Consider the following 13,647-nt stretch of genomic DNA (forward strand, 5'->3'; position numbering starts at 1 on the left):
GCAATTGTCCAAGCATAATTATTCACAGATATGACTGATATAAGTGTTCACGTACAGGTCGATTAAAAGTGTTTTAAAATACCTGTACCCATTTTTAAAGCCGTGGGCTTCAATATTTAAACCGTGGGCTTCAACTGTGTGGATGTGCTATACAAATCTATTAAAAAGTATATATCAATCTTATCGCCATGTAAGGGATTAAATTAATTTTTATAGCCAAATTCTTTGAAATATGGTAAAATTAGGAGGTACCTTCTTTATATGGGCACTACTCCGAAACATCGACCTACATTGAAAACTTTCTTCTACCCCTTATAATCCAAGATGACAAATAGAGGCCAAATCAAAAATATAGCAGAACAATATAGCATGTCATAGCATTTCGCGTGATTTAAATAAGTAAAAATAGTTTTATCCACCTCATAATTGAGGGCAGAATGATAAGATGGGAATTAATTTTATTTGCCATTTAAATTGTAAGTTGGAGACCCCTTAAAGTCCATATTTTCATCATAGTATAATTCAATGATGATTCAACAAATATTCGGTCCCGTGCTACTTTCTTATATTTGTAATTTGTTCATGTTTCCACAATTTATTTCATATATATGTACATCCCAGCCAATATTCTCTTGGGGGTTACAAATTCAATAGAATACAAAATGTTCTTTTCTGACCACACATTAGATGTGAAAGTTGACTTGGGGATACTCCAATGTGGGGACTTTACTTAAATAAATTCCTATGTGGCAATTATCTGTATGATGGTTCCCTACCCCAGGGTGGCATAAATAAATTTTTTTTAGCAAAATCAATTGATGAATGTGGTCAAGACCAATATGGGCCCTACTCTGAAAATTTCAAATTGTATGCCAAGAGGTTCTCTACCCCCTTAGAAACAAAAATGCTAAACAAGGGAAAAAAAGAAAAAAGCGGCCAAGACCCCAAAAATAGCTTAAATCAAAGATGGTTATATAAGTATGAAATCGGGTTGTTCCCTTATCCGTGAGTTATAATCGATATAAAGACCTGCAAAAGCGATTTAGGGTATTTTGAATGTTTGGGAAGAATTTCTGGAAGGATATAAAACCTTTTCTTTCTAAAAGTCCTAGCTGAACCGTGATGTAGGCCCTGGCGTTGAAGGGTAGATGTCAGTTAACATCCTATTTCGCACTTATTTCATTTTTTTTGGGTTAAAAATTGTATATGTTGAAATATTACTCTTTATTTTGTTCACAAAAAATCCACTGAATTCAATATGATAATACAAATTGAAAAAAATTGACAAAAAAAGAATAACAAATTGAAAAAATCTTTAACTTGTTCGTTGATTTTTTACAGCAATGCAATGAGATCTCTTGTTCATGATTTTTTAGCGATTTTGAAAAAGTAATTATCTTTTAACTTTGGTGTGACCGCGTTAAATTATTTCGATATCATCAATTCCGTTTCGCCACCACATAATTCGGTACTACACTTCCATGTAACCCGCCATCAATTTCAGTTCTCAAGAAATCAAGTCAATTAAATAAATTGGTATTAATATTCGAATTCAAAAATAAAATATAAAAACACTACAAATGTACATTAGAAAAAAGTAAGTCAAAATTAGAAAAAAATCATGCAAAATAAAACATTACTATTGTTCATTTGAAAAGTCAAAATGAAAATTTTAAAAATTTTAATATTTAAAAAGTTATAAGCGTAGTAACTAACACAACTTACATTTATATATATAGATATGCTAGCCGACCCGGTCTATGTTGCCGACCCGTACTTTTAGTCTTTATATGCATATTTTTGAAGCATAATAAATCCTAGATATAATTAATGACTCCATAGTAATTTCCTAGTAGAAATAAATATTCATGGCAAATTATAATAGATGTTCAAATACCGTCGAATGTAGATATTTGGGATAGCCTGATCTTATATTTCAGCAAAAGGCTTTAATTCGAGTCTTAACAAGTAAAAAAACTTGAATACCCTCCACCATTTGGAAAAAATTTGGTAATTTTCAAAAAAAAAAAAAATAAATAAATAAATAAATAAATAAAATAAAATCCGTTAAAAATTCTGTTAAAAAATAAAATACTGAATGTAGCCATATATTAGGGTATAAATACTCAGTGTAGCCGTATATCAGGGTCTATACGAGGACGTGGACCTGCCTGGGCAACTTTTGTCATTAGCTATTACAATATTCAAAAGCAAAACTTGAAAAAATCTGTTTATAATGTAGCTGAAATCATCAAAATACTGAATATATGGAGGTACCATGGGAGTTATAAACCGTGGACCTGCACAGACAATTTTCTGTCATAGGCTGTAGTATTAATTACGAACTTCAAATACCAAATTCGAAACAATTCCGGTAAATAATGTCGTAAAAATCATCAAAATATCGAATATCGGGAGGTGCCGCTATATGGGGGCTATACGAAGACATAGACCTACATGGCTTATTTCACGTGTTAGACTGTAGTATCTATTACGAACTTCAAATACCAGATTTGAAAGAATTCCGGTAAATAATGTCGCTAAAATCAGCAAAGTACCGAGTATCGGGAGGTACCTTTATATGGGTGCTATACGAAGACGTGGACCTACATGGTCCATTTTCCGTCTTAGGCTGTAGTATTAATTACGAACTTCAAATACCAAATTCGAAACAATTCCGGTAAATAATGTCGCAAAAATCATCAAAATACCGAATATCGGGAGGTGCCGCTATATGGGGGCTATACGAAGACATAGACCTACATGGCTTATTTCACGTGTTAGACTGTAGTATCTATTACGAACTTCAAATACCAGATTTGAAAGAATTCCGGTAAATAATGTCGCTAAAATCAGCAAAGTACCGAGTATCGGGAGGTACCTTTATATGGGTGCTATACGAAGACGTGGACCTACATGGTCCATTTTCCGTCTTAGGCTGTAGTATTAATTACGAACTTCAAATACCAAATTCGAAACAATTCCGGTAAATAATGTCGCAAAAATCATCAAAATACCGAATATCGGGAGGTGCCGCTATATGGGGGCTATACGAAGACATAGACCTACATGGCTTATTTCACGTGTTAGACTGTAGTATCTATTACGAACTTCAAATACCAGATTTGAAACAATTCCGGTAAATAATGCCGCTAAAAGCATCAAAATACCGAATATCGGGAGGTACCGTTATATGGGGGCTATACGAAGACGTGGACCTCCACAAACAATTTTCTGTCACAGGATGTAGTATCTAGTACGAACTTTAAATGCGAAATTTGAAACAATTCCCGTAAATAATGTCGCTAAAATCATCAAAATATCGAAAGGTACCGTTGTATGGGGGCTATACGATGATGTGGGCCTGGACAGACAATTTTCTGTCGTAGGCTGTAGTATCCATTACGAACTTCAAATATCAGATTTGAAACAAGTCTGGTGAAAAATGTCCCTAAAATCAATAAAATACCGAATATCGGGAGGTACCGTTGTATGGGGGCTATACGAAGATGTGGACCTGGACAGACAATTTTCTGTCGTAGGCTGTAGTATTCAATACGAACATCAAATATCAGATTTGAAACCATTCTGGTGAAAAATGTCCCTAAAATCAATAAAATACCGAATATCGGGAGGTACCGTTATATGGGGGCTATACCAAAACGTGGACCTACATGGCCCATTTTCAATACCAAAGGTTCTGCACACATAACATACATTTGAGCATAATTTTATCAATCTACTTAAATTCGTTCGGAAGCTAGAGTGATTTCCACAGACGGACGGACATCGCTAAATCGACATAGAATTTTATGCTGATCAAGAATATATATACTTTGTGGGGTCTAAAATGTATATTTCGAGGTGTTACAAACGGAATGACCACCATACTATGGTGGAGGGTATAAAAACCTATATGAGATAGAACATCTATAGCAGCACCATGTGAAAACTCGGCTCAATATTTGGTATTGTAAAGAGCTTAGCAACAATTTCCATACAAATGAGCTGTACTTTGGAATTTGTATTTTCAACATTTAAAATACCGTGCTGCGTGGTATTTAGTTTTGTCCACCTCATAATAGAGGGCAGAATGATTTCAGAATAGTCAAAGATAGTTACTCTTTTAAGCCCATTTCCGTAAGATGGGAATTCATTATTTTGTCATTTAAATTGTGCTTGCCCATAAAGTACATATTTTTCATCACAGTATAATTCAGTGACAAATGTTCTGTCCCGTGTTCCTATTGTATATTTCTATTTTTTCTCATGTTTCTGCCACAATTTCCGACTGAATGAGTCCCAGCGTGACATTTTGGAGTTTATTTCATATAGGGGGTTACAAATTCAATAGAATACAAAATGTTCTTTTCTGCCCACACATTGGTTAGGAAAGTGGGCTTGGGGTACACTAATGTGGGGACTATACTTAATAAATGCCTATTTGGAGAATTATCTGTAAAATGGTTCTCTACCCAGGGTAGCCTAAATAATTTTTTTTAGTCAAATCAATTAATAAATGTTGTCAAGACCAAGATGGTCCCTACTCCAAAAATTGAACATTTTATGCGAAAAGCTTTCCTACCTCTTCAGAAACAAAGATGCCAAATAAGTCCCAAAAAATTAAAAAGGTGGCGAAGACTCCGAAAATCGCTTAAATCATATGATGGTTACACCAAAACGTGAAAATTTTTTGCAATGATGGTTTCTTCTCAATTTATCCACATTTGTCGAAATTAGTATGAAAAAATATGGTTAAAATCTAAAATATACTTGAAATCGGGTTGTACACTTATCCGGCTTTTACGACCCAAATTATGACCTGCAAAAGCGATCTAAGGTATCTTGAAAGTTTACGAAGAAGTTATGGCATATAAATCCTTTTCTTACTAAATGTCCTATTCGCTTTACTATTTTTTTACATCCGGTATTTTACTAATTGCACTCCCAATGAATTTTGCTTTTTGAGTTCTTTTTCATATGAAAGAAATGAGCCCCATAACGCTTTGTCGGTCTTTTTTGTTTGTTAAAATGTGTTCGCATCTTCCAGCTGAAGTGTTTACTTGCCAAAGAGGTCAGCTGAAAATGTGTACATTCGGTTGGCCACCAGAACTCAAGCGCCGGCCACGGTGATAGTGTGGGCCGCCATAACAGTGGATGTTCGCTCTCCGCTCGAATTAATGGACCGTGGCATCAGAATAAATGCCGAATATTATCGCGAAAATATTGTGGAGGGTGTATTAAAGCCTTGGGCACGCAAACATTTTGGCCGCAGTCCTTGGACATTCCAACAGGACTCAGCATCATCGCACTCAGCACGCGCAACTAAGAATGGTTACAAAATGAGGTTCCTCGCTTCATTTCCAGCGCACAATGGCCACCAAAATCTCCGGACACCAATCCGTTGGACTATTGTGACTGGAGTATTTTGAACAGCAAGGTTGACACTAAACAAATAAAAAACATTATGTTCGGCCGGGCCTAACTTTTAATATCCTCCACCTTATGGTAATGGAAACATTAGAACCATGTCAAAGTTGTAATCAGGGCGAATTGATTTGAAGTACAAAATTTGGGGCAAATTGTTTTTCCAATCAAAATCTATATATATAAAAATCAATTGTTGTTCGTTGGTAAAGAAATCAGTTGAGAACGGCTGGACTGATTTGCATAATTTTTTGTACAAACGTTCGTCATGCCCCGAGTTAGCTTTTTAAAGAAAAAAATATTGACCACGCCTCCGTTTACGCCCACTATTTCGATTTATCTAAAATCCTTATATTTCCCAAATAATGTATTTTGTAGTATTTATTTGGGGGGCTGAGGAACTGACCACGCCTATTTTTTAATCTATATATATATAAAAAAATCAATTGTTTTTCGTTGGTAAGAATCAATCCAAGATTTGAATTTTTTTAAATGTTCGTCCTACCACGACTTAGGTTTTATGCCAAGAAAAAGTGACCACGCCTACTTTTACGCCCATTTTTTTGATTTACCTAAAATTCTAATATTTGCCAAAATCAGTTAGTATACGACGTAATCTTGATTTGGGGTCAGAGGAACTGGCCAGACCTACTTCTTTAAATCTATAGGTAAAAAATTTAAATAGGTATAGTAAAACATTCGTTCTCTACTGGATGGACCGATTTGACTCAATTTTTCTCTTGGTTATTTGTAATTAATGGAAATGTTCAGTGCTTAACTAGCTTTGCCCGTGACGGTTGTTAGTACGCATAAACAAAAATCACTACCGTTAATTGTGACTTCTTTTTTGTTTCTTTGTTTTGCATTATTCGGCAAAAACAATAACAGTATTACCGCGTTAATCTGCATACCGTCTAGTCAGTGCACAATGGTCAAGCCCCCCGTGGGCAAACCGGCGGCACGCCGTGCCGATAATCCATCCCGAACAAGATCTAAAGCTAAGCAGCGTCTTTTGTTTTCATCGACTAAATCATTGTCTGACCAACCATCATGTTCAAATTTCAACAGATACAGTGCATAATCTTATATGGATGACTTTTCTGACTTTTTCGAGTCGAATATCAACTTAAATTCTTCCAAGGTATTTGCAAAACCACCACCGATTGTAGCGGATGTAAATGTATCAATGAAGGAAATTCAACTTTTGACCGGAGACGGATGTACTTACAAACGCACTTCCATTGGCACAAAAATATTTCCGCAAACGTAGGAAAAATATGATTTCTGTGTCAAGGTATTAAAAGAAGGATTGATTAAGTTCCACACGTTTAATTCAAAATCAAACAAGCTGTATACCACTTTCCTATACGGTCTCCCTAGGTTAAATGTAGATGAAATCATAAAAGATCTCATAGCATACAACCTACCTCCAGCATCTGTAACTGAAGTTCAAACAAGATTTAGTAGTGCTGATAACGCGGTGTACAAGGTCAATTTTAATAGGAAATCCTTTAACCCAAATAACTTAAAAAATATAATAACTAATTTGTAAAATCCACGCAACTTGGAAAAATACAAATCAAAATCAGTAAAGAAAGTACTAAAGTCGGGCGGGGCCGATAATTATAATTTAAAGTTCAAAGGACTAAATATGCCGAAGCATTTGTATCTTTTAAATTCGGACTTGTATTGCCCATTTGGTGCAAAATAAATTTGAAATCAGATAAAGATATATATGGGAGCTATATCCAAATCTGAACCGATCTCGATAAAATTTGGCAAAGATATTTCTGAGCTGCATTTGATATATTTCCCCAAATATTGTTTTTACAGAGTGCATATTACGGCAGCGGAGGACAAAAATAACAAATCGGATTAACAATACATAAGGGAGCTATAGCTATATCTGAACCTATTTCGATCAAATTTGGCATACTTATTTTCAGGCCTAATTTGATATATTTCCCTGAATATCATTGTTACGGAGTGCATATTACGGTTGTGGGTAACAAATACTACAAATCGGAGGAACAATATATATGGGAGCTGTAGTTATATCTGAACCGATCTTCACCACATTTCGCATACTAGCTTCTAGTCTCAATTCGGTCGTAAGTGCCATTTATCCCATTTGGGCAAATATTAGACGTTTGGTGCACAATAAAAGGTAAATCGGACGAAGTTATGTATGGGAGATATATCCAAATCTGAAGAAATCTCGATAAAATTCAGCAAAGATATTTCTGAGCTGCATTTGATATATTTGCCCAAATTTTGTTGTTCCAGAGTGCATATTACGGCTGCGGAGGACAAAAATAACAAATCGGATGAACAATATATATGGGAGCTATAGCTATATCTGAACCGATCAATTTCGGCATACTTATTTTCAGGCCTAATTTGGTTGTATATGCAAAATGCTATACTATTCGGGCTGATATTACACGTTTGGTGCACAATAAAAGGCAAATCGGACGAAGATATATATCGGAGCTATATCAAAATTTTGACCGATTATCTCCAATTTCAATAGGGTTCGTCCTTGGGCCAAACAAATGATATGTGCAAAATTTCATCTCAATCGGATAATAAATAATAAAATATAAAAAATAGTAAAATAAAATCAACTCTGAAAGTGATTCTATGGAGATCCTCAAAAGTAACTATTGGTCTATTTCGCTTCCTTCTCCATGTTACAAACAAATGCACAAAGACATAATACCCTTACTACTATGTGGTGTAGGGTATAAAATCAGAGAAACCTACAATATGCTGGAATTGTCAGATGCATGGTCATGGTGCTGACCATTGTAATAGGAAATCAACTGATGAATGCCCTCTTACAAAAGATAATAAACGGCCCCATGTGTTCTCCTGTTTTAATTGTATAAATGCAGGTCAACCTAGATCGGATCATGCCGCGAATGATGTTAATTGCCCTATGCGCCAAAAATATATAGAAATAAAACAAAAAGTAACCGCAAATCAGAGAAATAGGCACACAGTTGTACGTCCCAGACAAGCACGTACCTCAGCAAATATAAACAACACACATCATGTTTCGCCGTTGCTTGCAAACAACAACAACTCAACAACCTATGCTTCGGCAGTAATCTATCCCAATCTATTTAACATTGATGAACTATTCAACATTTTTTTCTCTTCTCTTGATGACCTGTGCAGATGTACGTCCAAAGTACAAAAAATTCAAATTGTAATGTCTCTTTTAAGATATGCCTATGATCTTAAATAATGGCATAGAGACATTAAATATTTTACACTGGAATGCCAACTGTATTAATTCATATATGATACAATTACAAAATATTCTTAAAGAAAATAATGTTCACATAGCCGGACTAAATGAAACATTTTACAAAGAAAACCACAGACCATTTTTTGAAAATTACAACATTTATCGTAATGACCGAAAAAATAGGGTTGGTGGGGTGTAGCAATTTTACACAACACAAAAATGTAAGCCACCGTTTAAATATCATGTCCAATCATCGTGCCAGAAGGCGTTAAAAGCCTCTAGAGCCTTATGACCCTTCATGAATAGAAGATCCAAATTGTGCTTGGAAAACAAAAATTTATTATATAATGGTGTAATACGGCCAATTCTGTCTTACGCGTACCCTATTTGGAATAGAGCTGCGAAATCGCATATAAAAAAGTTCCAGATAATTCAAAATAAATGCCTGACAAAGACAAAACTGGCATTTTCCTACCCCTACGTTACATGAAGAAACAGGATATGAACTATTCGCCTATTTTATAAAACGCCTCAATGATAAATTTTTTATAAAAGTTTCGACATCTCGTTATTTTAAGATAAGAGAATGTATAGAAGAATTTTAATATATTTCATATGACATATTAAAATTATCAAATTGAAATTTATTGTATTTAAATTTGTATTTGTTATTTTAATCAATATATTTTCTAATTATATTTGAAATCTTTTTTGTAGTTCAAATATAGGTTTTGTATCCTTTTTCCTATAAATCAATTAAAATCAAGTGCTCTTATTTATAAAGTATTACATGAAATTTAATTGCTGTAAATCACTATGATATATCTTAAAAATTGTATTATAAGTTCCATAAAAAATAAATATTGGATAAATAAAATTGAATTGAATAATGGTAACGTTTTCATAAAAAAAATTGAGAAAAATATCCGGAAAAGTCACGGAACTGAAAAAATTTACTGTTCTATTTTCATATGGAATTTTTTGTTGAATTGTTTCAGAATGCCTTTCGGAATTAAAAATTAATTGGCATAGGATATTACACTGGTAAAAAATAAATAACTTACAACATGGTATTCTAAAAGTTACGAATTCAAATCTTTTGATTTGGAAAATATTGATAAGCTCTTTATAATACTGATAATTGAGGTTTGAAAATTTGATTAAACCCGATGATATAACGAGTATAAAGTAGTATTGGGAAATAGAAAATAAATCGTAATGTGGAATTTTGTTATAATTTTTTTACAAATGATTTATAAGCTCGAAAATGCTTTTCAGATCTTTAAAATACCTCGAATCGGCCAAATTAGAGTACATTTGGTCGACGAATATTAGAAGATAATATTATATGAGGGCAAATATATAATTTTTGTAACATCAATCGTCCTAAGAATAATATTAAAGCCTGTGCAAAGGTTGAAAGACGCATATTAAATGTGGTGACCTCTGTTGTAATTGCAAATGGTGAACGGAGAGGCTCACGGACATAATTTAATCGACAAAGATTTCTACTCTTTAGCATACTTTATGGAGTCCGTAACTTTTCTGTTATTTAGGTTTTTAACTGTCAAATTAAAACCTGAAAAGTGGGATCAGGTTCTTAAAAAGGTTTTTAAAAACACTATAAGTCGCTCGGTACGTGAACTTTATGGAGTCCCTAACTTTTCTGTTATTTAGGTTTTTAACTGTCAAATTAAAACCTGAAAAGTGGGATCAGGTTCTTAAAAAGGTTTTTAAAAACACTATAAATCGCCCGGTACGTGAACCTGTATTGACATTTATGTGATGCGTATTTATTTCTATTTAGTCGAATCATCATTTTAAGTAAAAATTATGCCACTTATTTGAGCCAGATATGACAATTATTATGCATTAAAGACAAAAACTACGGCCGGCAACGCGGATTGGGCCAGATAGTATTGATTTAAAAATTTTCAAAATGTTTGTTTTTTTCTATTAAAAATGCAAACATCGATTGAAAGTAATGCTGAAGCCGCCGCATCTTGGTTTGGTTATAGCACGTTAAGTACAACATTGTTGAAAATCATTGAAACAATTTCAGTGAATAATGTCGCTAAAATCGTCAAAATACCGAATATCGGGAGGTACCATTATATGGGGTCTATACCAAATCGTGGACCTATACATGTAATGTTTTGCCACCGGAGCTAGAACCTATTATGACCCACAAATACAAATTTTTAGACAAATCCGTAAAAAACTGTTGGAAAAATCATCAAAATACCGAATATCGGGAGGTACCGTTATATGGGGGCTATACCAAAACGTGGACCGATACATCTCATTTTCAATACCAATCCTGATTTCAACAGACAGACAGACGGACATCGTTAAATCGACTTAGAATTTTATGCTGATTATGAACATATATTCATTATGGGGTCTACGACGAATATTTAGGGATGTTACAAACGGAATGACAAAGTTAATATACCCTCCTTTTCAAGGTGGAGGGTATAAAAGTACCAAAGTGTCGACTACCTCAAGCAAGCGCTTCTCCAGGAATGGGCCAAAATACCGCAGAGCAACATTCGGGCAGCGTGTGACGCTTTCATTGGCCTTTTGAAGGTCATAATTCGTGCCAAAGTTGACCAATTCGAAAAAATCTAAACTTATTCGAAAATTGAATGCTATTTCACACTATCTTTCGAACGAATCAAGACATGTTTATTTTGCCAGTAGGCAGGTAAAGTTCGTAAATGGGCGATGTAGGTCCACGTTTTCATATAGGCCACACATAACGGTACCTCCCGATATACGGTCTTTTGATGATTTTAGCTACATTATTCAAAGAAATTGTTTCAAATTTGGTATTTGAAGTTCGAAATGGATACTACAGCCTTAGACAGAAAATTGGCTGTGCAGGTCTACGTCTTCGTATAGCCCTCATATAACGGTACCTTCCGATATTCGGTATTTTTATGATTTTAGCGACATTATTCACTTGAATTGTTTCTAATTTGGTATTTGAAGTTCGTAATGGAAGTTACAGCCTATGACAGAAAATTTTCTGTGCATGTCCACGTCTTCGTATAACCCCCATATAACTGTACCTCCCTATATTCGGTATTTTGACGATTTTAGGTACAATACTCACCGAAATTGATTGAGATGTCATATTTGAAGTTCGTAATGGATGCTACAGGCTGTAATAGAAGATTGTCTGTGCAAGTCCAGGTCTTCGTATAGCTCCGATGTAACGATACCTCGATATATAAATAGACCCATACCCATATATTTTCAAATGTTGTGTTGTCTGTTACCTTGGTATTATTACTATTATTTTTTTTTTTTTTTGATAACAGCAGTAATTTTCTCGTAAAACGAGAAAATGTTAACAGCACTTTTTTACATACATAAATAATTTGTCACATTCAAGGGAGTAATTTAGATTGAATATGTAAATTATCTTACCTTCGAATCTGGAAATTTGTAGTATCGCGCACAACTAATTGCATATCCATTGGCAATAGATCCTCCAGGGCAAAATATGCCATCGCCGTAGCCGTCATTGGGAAAGCCAACTATTCGTCGCATTTCAGACAATATTTCTTCTTCCATTATTGTGAAAACTGGGGCAACTTCATATGTATAGACGCTTGGATTTAGGGCATCTGTAAGCCATTGTCCTATTAATGCATATGGATCTACTCCTGAATACAGCTGATTTATAAAATAAGGATGTCCCGTCTTGACGGAATAATCAATTGTTTTCTTTAACAGTTTCAAAAGATTGTCATGAGATTCCGCATGATGCTTAAGTTTGAAGTCAAACAGAGATCTAAGCTCTTCTGGAGAATGCCATTCCACAACCCTGCTTGAACGCTTAGTACCACTGTAGACGGCTGAATTTATAATTTCCTCTATGCATTCATGTAGAAATCCCTTAACGTCTTCATTTGGATGACTTGGAATGAGCTTGCTTTTTTTTTTAATTTCCTCCTTTTTGCTACTCATTGCATTTTCTTCAAACAAAAATTGTTTATCAGCGTATACCTCCGTTAACTTTGAACCACTATTTAAAGAATTCGCAATGACATTGACATCTACATTCGCTATTGAGAGAGTAAAGACTCGTTAGATTGCGATTTGAAATAAAAAACAATATAATTGCCTTACATAGAGCAACATCGTGTGCCAACTTTTTTTCTCCGTACCCATCAGAGGCCACTTGGTCTACCTTTTTAAATATAGATTCGTTGTACTCATTAGAATCTTGATGTTGACGCGGATGATGGTGATGGCGATGACCATTTAAACTTTCGCTGGCAAGCATTTTGTATACCGTAATGTTTCGGTTCAGCACAATGTATTATACTAAATCGACGAAGGTATTCACTGTTATTCAGTTGCAATCCAACTGCATTCATCGGATAAAAGCTGTAGCTTTTATAAATACCATGCCATTGAAACCGGTAGGTAACATGAGTTATAAAAAAATTAATTATGTGAACATCATTGTGTGTAGTGATGTTTATTTATTCAATACATGTCATAAATTGGAACTGTCGAAATGTACAAACACATCAACAATATAGACTTTATGACGTAGTGATTTAATTCTGTTGTGGAAACCAAACACCTGCAAAGCAAGCTAAATTTAAATTAAATTCAATATGAAAGAAAATGAGCAGCAACAAACAATTGTGGTAGAAGTTTATTCATGTAACAAAATTTGCGGTAATTAATATAATTACAGTCTTAATTGCAATGAAAATGTAATGTTCTGAATTGAGGGCTTTAGTCAGCGCATTTGATGAGGAATGAATATCTAAAAAAATACATGAGAATTTTCATGAATGAAAAAGTTTGCTCTTCAAGCAATTTATACCCGTAATCTTTATAGTTACCAACAAATAAAAAACTTCAAAAACTAAGAACAGAATTAGAGTCAATATCGGTCCACTCCTTCTGTTACCTCCCCCTTAAAATGTCAACATTTT

The 13,647-nt window shown here is 34.2% G+C and overlaps 1 protein-coding gene across 1 annotated transcript in view; it reads right to left on the reverse strand.

Annotated features, from left to right (window-relative positions):
- Positions 1-13,102, reverse strand: part of LOC101895970 (cysteine sulfinic acid decarboxylase) — a 43,053-nt gene extending 29,951 nt beyond the window's left edge. Inside the window, exons 1-2 of the mRNA XM_059128376.1 lie at positions 12,824-13,102; positions 12,119-12,759 (exon numbers count right to left, since the gene is read on the reverse strand). Of these exons, the coding sequence (XP_058984359.1) occupies positions 12,119-12,759; positions 12,824-12,980 (798 nt within the window). The 5' untranslated portion in view covers positions 12,981-13,102. The remainder of the gene's footprint in view (positions 1-12,118; positions 12,760-12,823) is intronic.
- Between the last annotated feature and the right edge of the window lie 545 nt (positions 13,103-13,647).

Source organism: Musca domestica, unplaced genomic scaffold (assembly GCF_030504385.1).
Source record: "Musca domestica strain aabys unplaced genomic scaffold, Musca_domestica.polishedcontigs.V.1.1 5, whole genome shotgun sequence".
NCBI lineage: Eukaryota > Metazoa > Arthropoda > Insecta > Diptera > Muscidae > Musca > Musca domestica.